The sequence below is a fragment of the Myotis lucifugus genome, unplaced genomic scaffold (genome assembly GCF_000147115.1).
Source record: "Myotis lucifugus unplaced genomic scaffold, Myoluc2.0 scaffold_700, whole genome shotgun sequence".
NCBI lineage: Eukaryota > Metazoa > Chordata > Mammalia > Chiroptera > Vespertilionidae > Myotis > Myotis lucifugus.
Genome location: NW_005871748.1, coordinates 79,226 through 94,035, shown reverse-complemented (window position 1 = coordinate 94,035; position 14,810 = coordinate 79,226). Strand labels below are relative to the sequence as shown.

General features: G+C 49.2%; 1 protein-coding gene across 1 annotated transcript in view; it reads left to right on the top strand.

The window, feature by feature from the left end:
• Positions 1-14,810, top strand: part of LOC102431232 (protein KIAA0556) — a gene marked incomplete at its 3' end in the record, with an annotated part of 154,490 nt that overhangs the window by 60,689 nt on the left and 78,991 nt on the right. Inside the window, exon 3 of the mRNA XM_006105584.3 lies at positions 3,198-3,274. Coding sequence (XP_006105646.2) covers positions 3,198-3,274 — 77 coding nt within the window. The remainder of the gene's footprint in view (positions 1-3,197; positions 3,275-14,810) is intronic.

Here is a 14,810-nt window from a genome sequence, read left to right as displayed (position 1 = left end):
GTGTATTGTGAATAGTGGGGAGTAAGAAGGACTAATCTAGGGCCTTGTTACTCAAACTGGGAGCCTGTTAGAAAAGGCCCCCCCCCCCCGCCCCCCACACACACACTGAATCAGAGCCCGCATTTCAGCACCATCCCCAGGTGATTGGTGCGCACATTAGCATTTGAGAGGCGCAGGTTGGTAAAAGTTTGGCTGGATTTATGCCTGTGCTCTTCAAGTCTCTGATGACGTCTTCCTCTGGAGGGTATGAGGTGAAGGCCCAGGGCAGCCCACCACAAGCTGAGATCTCTTTGAAGTCTCATATTTCATCTAAAAATGTCATAGACTGTTTCATCCCATACTGTAATATATCAGCGGTCATTTAAATATTTCAAAATGGTTATGTAAATTGCCTTGGAGGAGGATCCCAGTTCCTGGAAGATGCCTGAAGGGGTTTCCTTGTATCTTAAGTGGGGTAATAATAACTACTTCAAGGGCTGCTGTGAAGATCAAAGGAGAACCGTGTATATGGAAATGCTGCATAAACTGTCCCCATCACACACATGTTGTTATTCTGGAAGGAACTGAGCCTCCTCCCAACCCAGTGTCCTTAAGGCTCAGCCCTGGACTAGGAGTGACTCTCTGGGTTCCACAGCCCATTTCTTTGGGATCAGAAAGAGAAGTTAAGACAGGAAGAGAGGCCCAGAAAGGTGAGATGGACAATGACCATCCACATCTGAGGCCAATGGAGGAAGGGTAGCCAGAGAGGCCCAGGCAGAAGGCTGAGAGGGAAGGAGGCGCATTCAGAACTGCAGAAGCTAGAGGAGAGCTCGGCCAGGAGTGGTCAGCAGTTCCCCAGGGCACAGAGCAGCTGAATGGGATGAGGAAGGGAAGAGCTGTTACATTTGCTTGAGGTTTCAGTCATCCTTGGGTAGGGTTCTGGTAGAATAATGGGGTTAAAGCCACATTTTGACAAGTTAAGAAGAGAACAACAGAGATTTTTTTTTCTTCCCATGTTAATCATTTGGATTTTCACACAATTGCATTTTTATTACAGATATCTTACTTGCCATTTAAAACTTAATCCCTATAATTTGTGACTAGAACCAAGTTGATCCTGTCTTTTTAATCCATTCCTTGGCAAAAAGTTATTTAAGGAACACAGAAAATTGCAAAGAATTGTTTATGGTGTGATCCTATTTTTGTTTAAAAGGATGTGTGTTTGTGTGTGTATTTATAAATATGTATATATGTATATCATAAACAAAGAAAAACATCTAGAAGAATATATATCAAACTAGAGGTTCATACATGGGTGCAGTTCCTAGGCTTGGCCAGTGATCGAAGCGCAAGCATCTGGTGTGGAAGGACAGGTCCCAGCTGATCTCTGGACCCTGGACAGCACCTGGGCCCCCCGGCCCCCATGGACCCCCCTCCACCTGAGTCATGGTGCCCAAGTCTCCATGCGGAGATGCAGAGAGTGCACCTGAACGCAGCAGGCCGGGGCACAGCGGGACCTCTGGGCCGCCCAGAGGCGCTGCAGAGAAGCTAGGTGGCAGCCTGCTTCTCCTGGTCGGCCTTGCAGACCAGCTTCTGCGCGAACCCACGGGGAGCCCAACCAGCCCCTGCGGTCCCAGCGGCTGTGGCCTGGCTCACCCAGAAGAGGCTGCGTGGATGCAGGGCCGGCTCCTCGCAGGCGCCTGGCACCTGAGCGTGGGGCTTCCTCTGTGCGAGCCCTGGCATCCCAGGGGAGGGTAGCAGAGGGAGTGAGAGCGAGCTCTGCAGACACCCCGCATTCTCAGCGCACCTCTGTTCCTGTCACCCCTGCCCCCAGGTAGCTGGCAAGAGATTGCAGCCCCCCACCCGGGGGGGCCCCGGGAAGTTGGTCACCGCCACCCACTCCCAGATCCCCATCCCAGCCTGTGGACTAGCACCCACCTTGGCCTGGCACTGCCCGCTCACCTGCTCCACCATCCCGCCACAGTCCCACTCTTATCGGGGCCCATCGGGCCAGCAGTGTCTCCATTGCCACCCACTGCCAGCACCACGTTGCTGATGCCCACCATGTTCCGCACCACCTCCTGGTGGTCAGTGCATGTCATAGCAAGTGGTTGAACTCCCTGTCTCCCAGTCAAATGACCGCACGAGGGGACAGTTTGCATATTAGGCTTTTATTATATAGGATTATAATGGGAATTTTACTAGTATATTTATATGTCGCTTTAAACGTGTAGTATTGTTAATTATACCTATAAAATTATATGGTCAGATTATGATTTTTGACATAATTCTTTGGGCTGCAAATGGCAGAAACTCAGCTGAAACTTGCAAAGCAGTAACTAAATTCTTCAGGCATGGGTGGATCCAGGAGCTCAAATGATGTCATTAGAAACCTCCATCTCTCAGATCTGCTGTCCTTATTGACTTCATTCTCAGGCAATTCAGACCTGCATCTCATCAGCTTAGCCCTGCAGTGGGAAGAGAGCAGCTTTTCCCTGAGAGCGTCAGCAAAGCCCAGGGCTGTCTTTCAAGGGCCCAGCTTGGTCATGTCTCAACCTTAAACCAGTGAATCATTGTGGCTGCGGGAAGCACTATGTTGACTGGCTAGGCCAAGGCCCAGGTCATGTGATCCTAGAGGCAAACAAAAGAACTTTCAAGGCCATCCAAGGCAGCCAGTGGACTGAAAGGAGGGGCTGAATGGTTCCCCAAAGGGAATCCAGAGCTCTGTTGTCAAAAGGACAGGTACAGATCCCCACATGTCTGCTCCTAAGGGACCTTCACTCTCTGGGTCACAGATATTTGTAATAACTGAGTTGTTGCATGCATTTCTCTTGTGGTGTCAAGAGAAAAACGAGACCCCCTCTTAGTCAACTGATTTGGGTTGCATCTGGTTATAACTTTGAGAAAAGTTAACAAGTGGGAGAAAAGAGTGAAGCTCAAATCTTGTCCACGACCTTGATTTTGTAGGGCATGGGAGGAATGAACGGTGGTGCTGGGGAATCGGCTTCTCCTTTTCGTAGATCATTAGTTGTGTGTGTTCACAACCCATTGGGACATCGGACAACCTCTGGGGCTCTGGGGCTCCTGAGTGACGCGCCTGGGGAGCCACGCCTGCGTCAAGGTCACCCTCTGCCTCTCCACCTCCTGTGCACTTCGCTGGGCCTCAGCGAATGCTTCCCTGCTTTCCCATATCACACTGCTCTGTTTCTTCATTTCAGGGTTACACTAAGGACATGGTGACAGACTTTGATGAGAAACATGATGAGTATTTAATATTGCTTCAGCAGAGGAACCGGTAAGACAAAGCCGCTCGCCGGCAGCCCTTAATATTAGCCAAATAAGAACCCTATTTAGATTTATCAACAGCACGCAGGCGCTGGTTCACATGAGTGGGATGCAGTCACCCCACTCGGAGGCTGGGAGTATTCTCTGCAATGCCAGCTCCTATTTCTCCATTCACTGACTTAATTGCACTTTTGATTGAGCTGTAGCAAACTGTTCGGCGTGTAAGTGCCGTCTCTTGCCTCCCTGTTCCTGTTCTGGGAGAAGGTGGGTTTGTAATGAAAAGCTGGGATTTGGCAGGGCCTGTGCATTAGTCACCGCAAGAGCCCAGGCTGTGATCTTTCAGGCTGTGCTGGGCCTGGGAAATCTGAGCCTGTAATCATGCCTCGTTATGTAAAGGTGGAGTCACTGTGCATTTGTGTTTGAAGTTGGTCCCCATGTCACTTAACGTTAAGTCAGTATGAGTTTGGGCTCTGGGGTGCTGGTTCTTGAAAAAGCCGGCAGTCGGTGGGCGCAGTGTTTAGTGACCGCGGTCAAAGCACTGGGGTCTGGTTCAAAAGAGGCGTCGTGTCCTCAGTGCTGCGAAAGTGTGCCGCCTCTGGAAGTTCACCTTCAGTTCACCGCGGTCTGTCGTCAGGCCTGGGGCCTTGCAGGAAGCTGGGTTTGCAAACTCAGATGCTAGCAGGGGCCAGGCAGTGAGCGAAGCCAGCTCCGTGGGGAGAGTGCTCAGCTCAGGCCGGTTGTTTGGGAACACGGGGCACGTCCATGGCCTCCACGGTTGCCAGAGAAGCCGGAAATCTGCGCTTGTGGTGTGAAACCTCCTGTGTTTTAAATGTTAGTAATGGATTCAAGTGAAAGTGCAAAACAAATGGAAGAGTGGTGCAGGCCCCTAAAACAGACCTACAGGAGGGGAAGGACTGGGTGCTAATCTGGACCTTTGTGTTACGGGAATAAGCTTGGGTCTTGCAGGCCAGATGTGTAGGGCTTGTCATCCTGAACGCGGATTCAGCCCTCCTCTGACTGGCTGGACTCCTGGTGCTTGTGGCTGGACTCCTGGTGGCATGTCTCAGGGGACAGGTTTCTATGTGAAAGAGAGTCCCATGTGTTGTAGGAGTGTAGTGTTCCTGCCCACTGGCCCCTTTACTAAATTCTACTAAGACCCTCTGTATCTATGACAACAGCACCCGCCCACCTATCCAGGTGCACCCTGGTGAGGCCCTACCTCCTCCAGTGGGAACCTCTGAATAGAAAACTATGGGAACAGCCAGAAATGCCTCCTGCTGGAAGGCACTGTCCTCTCCCAGCTGCTCTGTGCTCGGTCCCCCCTCTCCCCACAGGTGACCTCCAGCTGGAGCAGTGGAAGGCTGTGCCCAGGAGCCCCGTGTGGGTTTTCCACCTTCATGAATGCCACGGAGCAGATTGCTTCCACTCAGTTTCTGGCAGGCTGGGTGGTGCCCCTGACACCTGGGTGATCGTTTAATTAAATACATGTGCCTTCTCTTGGAGGAGAGTGTCATATGAGCAAATTGCTTCTTGTTAATCGGGGATCAATAAGTATATGCTCAAAGAGGTACCAGCCGATATAAGCGTGTAGGAGAATATCCAGTGGCCAGGTTGCAGCACAAAGGCAATTAAAAAATATTAAAACTGAGTTGCCATAAAATTTGGGAGCTGTGTTGTCACCAAGAGGGAGCTGGCTTGATGACAGGAAATTAGAAGGCAGAACTAAAAGAAACACCTAAAAAGAAAAAAGGGGAATGCACCTGAGCCGTCATCAATGTTGCTTTAAAGGCACCTTTTCTGGAGTGCCAGTGCGTGCCAGGCGCCTCACCCTGTCACCTCGCCCCCATCGTCATCATTTTGTCTGCACACTACCCACCTGATGGAGCAGATACAGTTGTTGCACCCATTTTACAGACAGGGAAGTGGAGACCAGAGCAGTGTGCAATTAGCCCGAGGCCATACAACCAGGAAGTGGTGTGGCTGGGCTGTACTTTCTAAATAACGTTTTGTTTGACATTGTCATAAATAATCAAGAGGAGAGAAACCTGCCAGGGTAGCCAGGGGCTCTAAGCTCATTACCAAGTTAGAAATCTGTTATCTGACTGGCTAGGAAACCAGCCTCTGAGCTTTACTCTGTGCCTAGAGGGAGATGAAAACCCAGGCTGCTGTGTGGGTTGCCCTGTGACCTGAGAGGGGGGTGCAGTAGTCACTGGTGTGAGTGCTCAGGAGAGACCTGCCCGGAACATTGTTCTTTACTCGCTCAGTTCACTGCGCCTTCTCAGTGCCTCGCCTTACCACGAGCATGAAGAACCGTGTGCTGAGGAAGACACACTGTTAGTGCTTCTTACTGGAAGGTGCAGAAACCCAAGGTGAATGGACTTTAAGCAACAAAGACACTTACTGGCTCATGAAATAAAAAAACCCAGGATGATACTCTGGCTTCCGGCATGGTTGGATCCTGGTGCTCAGATTACATCACTGAGCCCTGGTCAGCGTGACTCAGTTGGTTGAATGTCATACCATGCACCATAAAGTCACCAGTTTGATTCCTGGTCAGGGCACATGCCAAGGTTGTGGGTTTGATCCCCAGTCAGGGTGGGAAGCAACTGATCAATGTTTCTTTCTTATATCGATGTTTCTCTCTCTCCCCCCCTCTCCTTTCTTCTCTCTCCCTCTCCCTTTCTCTCTCTCTAAAATCAATTTTTAAAAAATTATGTCACTGAAATCAGTCATTGTTCATCTCTTAGCTCTGTTTTCCCATGTTGGAGACATCTCAGACAGGTCCGCCCCTCACGAAGGCCAAGGCCGCCACTGGAAACCCCACATTTATATCTGACCTCGAGGAAGGGAGAGTACCTCCTTCCTAATAGTTCCACAAAAGTGCTGGTAAGGGCTCCCATTGGTCAGGCTGGGGACCCAGGTTCATTCCTGAGCTAATCACCCTCTTTCTCTGGTGAGGTGGCATGGTCTGACTGGCCACTCCTTGGACACCCATTAAGCTGGGGTGGAGCGAGCTCACCCACACCATGTAGAGTAAGGAGTGGTTAACTAGGAACTACTCCCAGGAAGTTGGGGGTCTATAGGGCTATGGTGAGAAGGTGGGGGAGAGGTGCTGGGCAGGCTGGCAGGAAGAACAGGTGTCTACCACACAGCTCTTGCCCTGGAGGGCCTCCCCAGGCCTCAGCTGGGAGCACCAGGCCACCTACAGTGTGCCGGAAGGAGCACAGAGTGGTCATATGCTCCAGGAGAGGCCCAGGCCACCTACAGTGTGCCGGAAGGAGCACCCAGCGACCATGTGCTCCAGGAGAGGACCAGGCCACCTACAGTGTGCCGGAAGGAGCACAGAGTGGTCATATGCTCCAGGAGAGGCCCAGGCCACCTACAGTGTGCCAGAAGGAGCACCGAGTGACCATGTGCTCCAGGAGAGGACCAGGCCACCTACAGTGTGCTGGAAGGAGCACCCAGCAACCATGTGCTCCAGGAGAGGACCAGGCCACCTACAGTATGCCGGAAGGAGCACCCAGCGAGCATGTGCTCCAGGAGCGGCACCGGGCCACCTACAGTGTGCCGGAAGGAGCACAGAGCGGTCATATGCTCCAGGAGAGGCCCAGGCCACCTACAGTGTGCCAGAAGGAGCACCGAGTGACCATGTGCTCCAGGAGAGGACCAGGCCACCTACAGTGTGCCGGAAGGAGCACCCAGCAACCATGTGCTCCAGGAGAGGACCAGGCCACCTACAGTGTGCCGGAAGGAGCACAGAGCGGTCATATGCTCCAGGAGAGGCCCAGGCCACCTACAGTGTGCCGGAAGGAGCACCCAGCGAGCATGTGCTCCAGGAGCGGCACCGGGCCACCTACAGTGTGCCGGAAGGAGCACCCAGCAACCATGTGCTCCAGGAGAGGCCCAGGCCACCCAGACTATGCCGGAAGGAGCACCCAGCAACCATGTGCTCCAGGAGAGGCACCAGGCCACCCAGACTATGCCGGAGGAGCACAGAGCAGTCATGTGCTCCAGGAGAGACCCGTTCACCCTGCACAAACCTTCCAGAGGACACTGAGTGTATGGTCACTCGCCTTCCTGAGAGATGTAACCATGCCCAACAGGACTCAGGAGAGAGCAAGCAGAGGGATCAGAGGGCAGAGGTGTGCGGAGGGACTGAAGCTCACAGCCAAGGGGGCTGCAACACCCACCTCTCATTGTGGAGCGTGGCCAGGGCCAGGAATCCAGCAGCGGCATTATTTGCTTTTTTCTTTGAGGGAAACTTAGAGGAAAACCTGCCCATGTGGGAGGTGAACCCAAAGCCTGAAGAGAAGATTCAGGCAAAAAGAAGCAATGGGAGAACCAGCATCCAGTGGGGGCCTCGCACAGGCTGGGCTCTGAGCTGGAGCTTCAGCCTGGCCTCCCATTCCATCCCCTGACAACCAGACAGGTGTAGGCATTCTTGGTCTCATTCTGCAGTAGAGGAAACTGAGGGCTGGCCCCAGGTCATGCAGCCGGGGCACTGGCAGAGCCCCCAGTGCGGAGCTTTGCCCTCAGCACTGCGCCACCTCCGCCCACGTGGATTGGGGTGGTGACGTCCTGGAGAACCAATCCCAGAGCCCAGGGCCACCAGGTTCTGGAAGGAATGGCAGGCTTTAGCACCGTTGCTCTCTGCTTCATGCTTCAAGGCTGGACTCCAACGCCACCACCTCCAAGACTCCTCAGCTGAGAGCCACGCTCCTCTGGGAACCCTCCTTGCTCAGAGCCCTGTGGTGTGAAACCTGGTGAGGAGACAAGAAACAGCTGAAAGGCGCTGGGAGGCAGGCTTGAGCCTTGCAGACTGTAATTTAAATCCTGGCTGCTTCCTTGGCTCTCTGACCTTGGCACATTCATCTATAAAACAGGCCAATGGGAGGACTTACATCGCAGGGCCAGGAAGGAAGTGAGACAAGGTATTTGACGGTGCATAGTAAGCCCTCCACCGAAGTGTGATTTCTTCATCATCCTCTTCATCATTTTAATGTTAAACATGCCTTCTCCCTGAGCTGGCATCCGGTAGACCTTGAATGCCTGACCCTTAGAACCCTCAGGTGACCTTTGGGCTAGTCCACAGTCACACAGCAATCTCCGCGCTCAGACGGGGATAGCTCCGTCCTGAGCCCAGTCAGGTTCATGAGCAGCGCACTGCCCGCTCTTTGAGGTCGGCTAGTCCTCTCACCTGGGTCCCTGCCTGTGCCCGACCCCCCAGCCATCAAGTGTGTTGTGTTCCCCGTCATTTCCTTATAACACCTTGTCTCCACTTCCTCTTATGCACAAAAAAGCTCTCTGTACAAATGACCGGTACGGGATAAAATGGAAATGATGCTTGCGCTGTGGGTTGGGTACCCGGGGTCTGTGTTAGGAAGCGCACCTGTGCCTTCCCTCCTTGCTAGGCCTGGAGTTCCTTGGGGCCACTTGTTCCAGAAAGAGGTCTGGAGAGAGTCCCTCACTGTCCCTGGTACTCAGCATGGACCTGCAGCCCAGGGACTGAATCCTGACGGGTGGGAGGGAGAGTAGAGGGATTCACAGATGCTGCGCCTTACGTGAGACCAACCAGACCTGCAAGAGAGCAGAGTGGGACTGGGCAGCAGGGGCAGGGCCTCCATCTCGCCAAGGGCAGGAATCAATCTGATTGTTTTGAATTCCCTTCACCTAGGGCAGCTTTTTATGCGAAATAGTCTATCAATTTTTTTAAAGCCATTTTTCTTTGATCCAGTGAATATTACTGATGTGCTCAGCTGCAGCAGAGGAGTTCTTTTAGTGATTCCTTTCACAGTTTGAATAATTATCTCCTCATTTATCAGCTTCATAAATCCACATTTTCATAAATCATCCTGCTTAAAGAGAGGCCCACGTGGAGGGCCAGCCCCAGCTTCTGGGGAACGGGCTGCCGCCGTAACCATTAAGGTAGCATTAGGAGACAGATTCTGACCCCCCCGTCCCCCTCCACCCCTCAGCCCCCTCCCCCATGTTGGGGCCTCCCAGGGCAAGGGCTCCCTGTGGCCCTCTCCCTGGAGATGCCCGTGCTTTCCAAGGGAGCCCCGTGCTGTTGGCTCCAGAGAGTGCGGCTCTTGCTGTGTTTGGAAATCGTCTCCTAGTTACTTGTGTTTTCCTTCTGTTTTACGCTGTTGCCTGACCGTCAGGCATCTCCCAGGCTTCCGCGCTGACAAGAGATAAGCCTCTGTAATAAATGTTCCTGCCACGATGGTCGAAAAGATGGATGTAGTAGCAGCTCAAGAAACAGTTAAGAACAAAGAAAGAAATCACCCATAAAGCCACCACCCTACCTTAACAACTGATTTAATTTTTACATTTATCACCTTCCATTCTGGGTCCACAAACACCTTTTTCCAACTTTGCACTTAAACACATATGTACATTTTTATTCTGCCATTTTCACCACTGAACAGATCCTAACAACAGCCCAAGTTTCGACAGATTCCTCATAATTATAATGGTTGCATGGGGGCCCGGGTTCCACTTTCCTGCCCTTGCACATTTGGGTTGCTTTCAGGGTTTGTTATGACTGATCAGTAACAATTTGCCAGAATGTACTTACTGACCAAAGACCAAGGGTGTCGCATTTTCTGTATTTTTTTTTAATTAAATCTTTATTGTTCAGATTATAACATGGGTTCCTCTTTTTTCCCCCCATAATTCCCCTCCACCCAGTTCCCACCCAACCCTCCGCCCTCACTCCCCACCCATTGTCCTCATCCATAGGTGCACGATTATTGTCCAATCTCTTCCCGCAACCCCCACACCCCTTTCCTCCCCCAAGAATAGTCAGTCCATTCCCTTTCTATGTCCCTGATTCTATTATAATCACCAGTTCATACTGTTCATCAGATTATTTACTCACTTGATTTTTAGATTCACTTGTTGATAGATGTGTATTTGTTGTTCATAATTTGTATCTTTACCTTTTTCTTCTTCCTCTTCTTAAAGAATACCTTTCAGCATTTCATATAATACTGGTTTAGTGGTGATGAACTCCTTTAGCTTTTTCTTATCTGTGAAGCTCTTTATCTGACCTTCACTTCTGAATGAAAGCTTTGCTGGATAAAGTAATCTTGGTTGTAGGTTCTTGGTATTCATCACTTTGAATATTTCTTGCCACTCCCTTCTGGCCTGCAAAGTTTCTGTTGAGAAATCAGCTGACAGTCGTATGGGTACTCCCTTGTAGGTAACTGACTTTCTTTCTCTTGCTGCTTTTAGGATTCTCTCTTTGTCTTTTGCTCTCGGCATTTTAATTATGATGTGTCTTGGTGTGGTCCTCTTTGGATTCCTTTTGTTTGGGGTTCTCTGCACTTCTTGGACCTGTAAGTCCATTTATTTCACCAGGTGGGGGAAGTTTTCTGTCATTATTTCTTCAAATAGGTTTTCAATATCTTGCTCTCTCTCTTCTTCTGGCACCCCTATTATTCTGATGTTGGTACGCTTGAAGCTGTCCCAGAGGCTCCTTATACTATCTTCGTATTTTTGGATTCTTTTTTCATTTTGCTTTTCCGGTTGGGTGTTTTTTGCTTCTTCGTATTTCAAATCTTTGACTTGATTCTTGTGATCCTCTGGTCTGCTGTTGGGAGTCTGTATAATATTCTTTATTTCAGTCAGTGTATGCTTAATTTCTAGTTGGTCCTTTATCACAACATCGAGGATCTCACTAGATTTCTTGAGGATCTCACTACATTTATCGGCGGTTTCTAGAAAATTCTTGAAAAACCTTAAAAGTGTGGTTTTGAACTCTATATCCAGTAGTTTTGCTTTCCTCCATTTCTGTCATTTGTGTCCTGTTTCTTTGTCTCAGCATTTTTTAAGCTTCGCTGTGTCGATAGAGTGGCTTTCTGTGCTAAGTGTCCCAATTACCTGAGGTAGACACTCTTTGTGCACCCCCTTGTGGGCTTTGTGCACAGTCTTGTTGTAGTTAAGCCTTGATTGTTGTAGGTAAAACTGGGAGGATTTGATCTCCAGGCCAATTGGCTGTGAGAATCAGCTGTGTCTACGGTGGGAGAACTTCTGTGCTGAAGACACCCTTATGGGGCAAGACTTGCTTCAGTGGGGCTTTGGTGCTCACTGAGTCTGCCCCCTGAGTGTGTCCCTTATAGATCTGAGGAGTTGTAATTGGATAGTCCCACTCTGACCACTGGGTACACTGGCTCTTGGATCTAAGGAGGTGCTAATCTAGCCTCTGCCTGCGGCTACTCAGCAGAAGCCAGCTGTAAAGCAATGCAAATTGCCCTGGGGCCTTGGGGCAGCTGAGTTTGTTAAGTAATTTTCAGATTACAAAGGGCTGGGCCTTTCATATGCAAAAGCCTCCCTGCACGGCTTGGGCGGGACAGGGTCCCAGGGGATCAACAGGGCTGGCGGATCAAGTAGTATGGCTGCTCTCAGTCCTGCCTTCAGAGGCCCTGGCAAAAGCTGCATGTGCCTCCGAGAGAAAGCTGCCCTCGAGTTCCGACCAATGCCAGACAGCCCCGTTTCTCCCGTATGAGTCTGGGTCCCCAGAGACTCGCCCGGAACTGGAGCTCAGAGCCTGAGACTCCCTCCCAATTGAAAAAGACAATCGTGTCCTCAGCTGCCAGCCCTCTCCGTATCCGCACTGCACCTCCTCTGAGTCTCGGTATGCTTTTCTCTTTCCTTCTAGTTGTAGAAATTCCACTCAGCCAGCCTTCCTGTGGTTCTGGGTGATGTCCGTTCCGTCTTTTAGTTGTATTTTTGAAGTGGTTGTGCGAGGCAGCAATCTCCAGTGTTTACCTATGCCGCCATCTTGGTTTTTCTCATTTTCTGTATTTTTATAATTACTTCTGAGAAGGTTCTGTGAGTTACTACCAGTGTCTATGATATTTTCTGGTTTCAACATCATCCCACCACCTGTAGAAGTTGTCTTCGTCTGGTGAAGACTGGAGCCAAACTGCTTAGGTTTGCATTTTAGTCCTGCCAGTGTTACCGACTGGGGTCACTGGTTGGGACCTTGGTTCTTTTCATCGATGCAGAAAGGATTTTAAGGTCAATGAAAAGAAAAGTAAAGCAAAATGGGGTTTGTTTGTTTGTTTATTTATTTATTTATGTTTAAATTTAGGCTTGCACTGTCAGTTTTAATTGAAGATATTAAAACAGCTTAACTAATATTAAAACAGCTTAACTAATAATGAATTATAAAACTTTGATAATTAAGTGTTACGGCCATTTATGAGGCATCTGTTCATTATTTTTGTAGGCCTGAAAGAAACTTTGCATACTTGTATTCTCCATTCTCCATTCCCGAGAAAGATTATGAAGAGGTGTAAAGCAAACAAAATCTGTAAACAGCTGTACTGTAAGAGCATAGGTGGTTTTAGCTCATGTTTTGGGTGTGAAATTTAACTCATTTCACGGGATACAAAAGCAGGTGCAATAGTAAAGCTGAATCATGAAAACCTCCATCAATTACAAGTGGGGCTTATTGAACATACATTCCAAGCAAGGAGCAGGTGGGGGTGGGGTGGTGGGGGAGAGAGAGAGGCGAGCGCACATGGCCCTCAACTCCTGGGATTTAAAGAGGGATTTTCTGTGTGGAGACTTTGACTTGCATTCAGGGATGATTGACAAAAACTATATTTTTTCTGGGCATGCCCTTACCCATAATGTATACAGAAAAACCCACAGGAGTGGGGTCAAAACTGAAATGCAAATTTTATTATAATTAGTTTAGGGCCCTAGTAAGGTCACATTGGCATTGAGGTCATATCTTCTTCCTCTGAGCTTGCACCAAGAACCGCCTGTCTCTGAACCTGCCCGCTGGCGGTCTGATGGCAATGTTGGTCTGGCCCAGGGGTGGGCAAACTTTTTGACTTGAGGGCCACAATGGGTTCTTAAACTGGACCGGAGGGCCGGAACAAAAGCATGGATGGAGTGTTTGTGTGAACTAATATAAATTCAAAGTAAACATCATTACATAAAAGGGTACGGCCTTTTTTTTTTTTTTTAGTTTTATTCATTTCAAATGGGCCGGATCCAGCCCTCGGGCCGTAGTTTGCCCACGGCTGGTCTGGCCTCTGTTCAGGACCCCAGGGCAGACCCCATGTCTTATGTCTCACTTCCTCCCTGACACCACCATACCACCTGTGTGACCTTGGGCCAGTTACTTAACCTCTCTGTGCCTCCATTTCCTTATCTATTAACCCTTTGAGTACCAACCAATATCCTAGGAACTATGCTAAAATTGCCAAGGAATTTTTGCTGATTTTACAGCAGTAAACTTCATAAAATCGTAGTACCTGTAAAAAATTAGGCAGATAAATGCCAGTGGTCAATTTTAGAACTACAAACATTCAGCATCATAAGTAATCTGCACTTAGGTGCCATCTGTCAATAAAGAGTGAACTACTAGCATCTAATAGTGACACTGCAGGAGGAGTGCGGTAGCGCTCCCGGCACTTTTGGTGAAAGACAGGAGGAGCGCAATCGCACTCCCCGGTACTCTGGGCGTTAAATGGGGATAATAAATGCAATTACTCCATAGATCAGCGGTTCTCAACCTGTGGGTCGCAAGCCCTTTTGGGGGTCGAATGACCCTTTCACAGGGGTCGCCTAAGACCATTGGAAATCACATACATAATTACATATTGTTTTGTGATTAATCACTATGTTTTAATTATGTTCCATTTGTAACAATGAAATTGGGGGTTACCACAACATGAGGAACTGTATTAAAGGGTCTCGGCATTAGGAAGGTTGAGAACCACTGCCATAGATGGTTGTGCCAATCCTCATGGCTCACAGTACTCCCATGTTTGTGAATTCATCTGCTCGCTAGAATTTATTTGCAACTCCAAAATCAATACTTTCAGTGCTTTTACAGTAATTCAAAGACATTTGCAGAGTGGCAGAAAATTTTAGTTGCACATTGTCAGCTGAGGGGTAGAAGAAGGCGACCCTGCCTTCTGTGTCGGCTCTCACACTGAGAACAGGGTCCTCTCCGCGGTATACTTAGGGCTGCGCTTTCCACATGCGTGTGCTTTTTGTTGGTGATCCCGCTGCTTAAACGGGCCTCAGGCATAGCTCTGAAGTGCTCTCTAGTGTTGTTAAGTATGAAAGGCTGATGTTTCTTTCAGAGAAAATACGTTAGGTAAGCTTCATCCAGGCGTGAGTGTGAGTGCTGCTTGCCATGAGTTCAATGTTAATCAGTCGACTCTGTATTAAATAAGGTGCCTTCCTACAGAAACATGCATACAGCAAGGTTATGTATTGCTCAGTGGTAAAAACACTGACCAGCGGCTCGCAGGAACCAAACCTGTGTCTCCTCTAGGAGCTATGTTCACTCTTTGCTAATTCAGGGTTTGCAGCAACTTTATAGAATGTAACTACCAAGAATAATGCAACTTAACTGTTGGTATAAAGCAGTGGTTCTCAACCATCCTAATGCCGCGACCCTTTAATACAGTTCCTCATGTTGTGGTGACCCCCAATTTCATTGTTACAAATGGAACATAAAGCATAGTGATTAATCACAAAAACAATATGTAATTATATATGTGTTTTCCTATGGT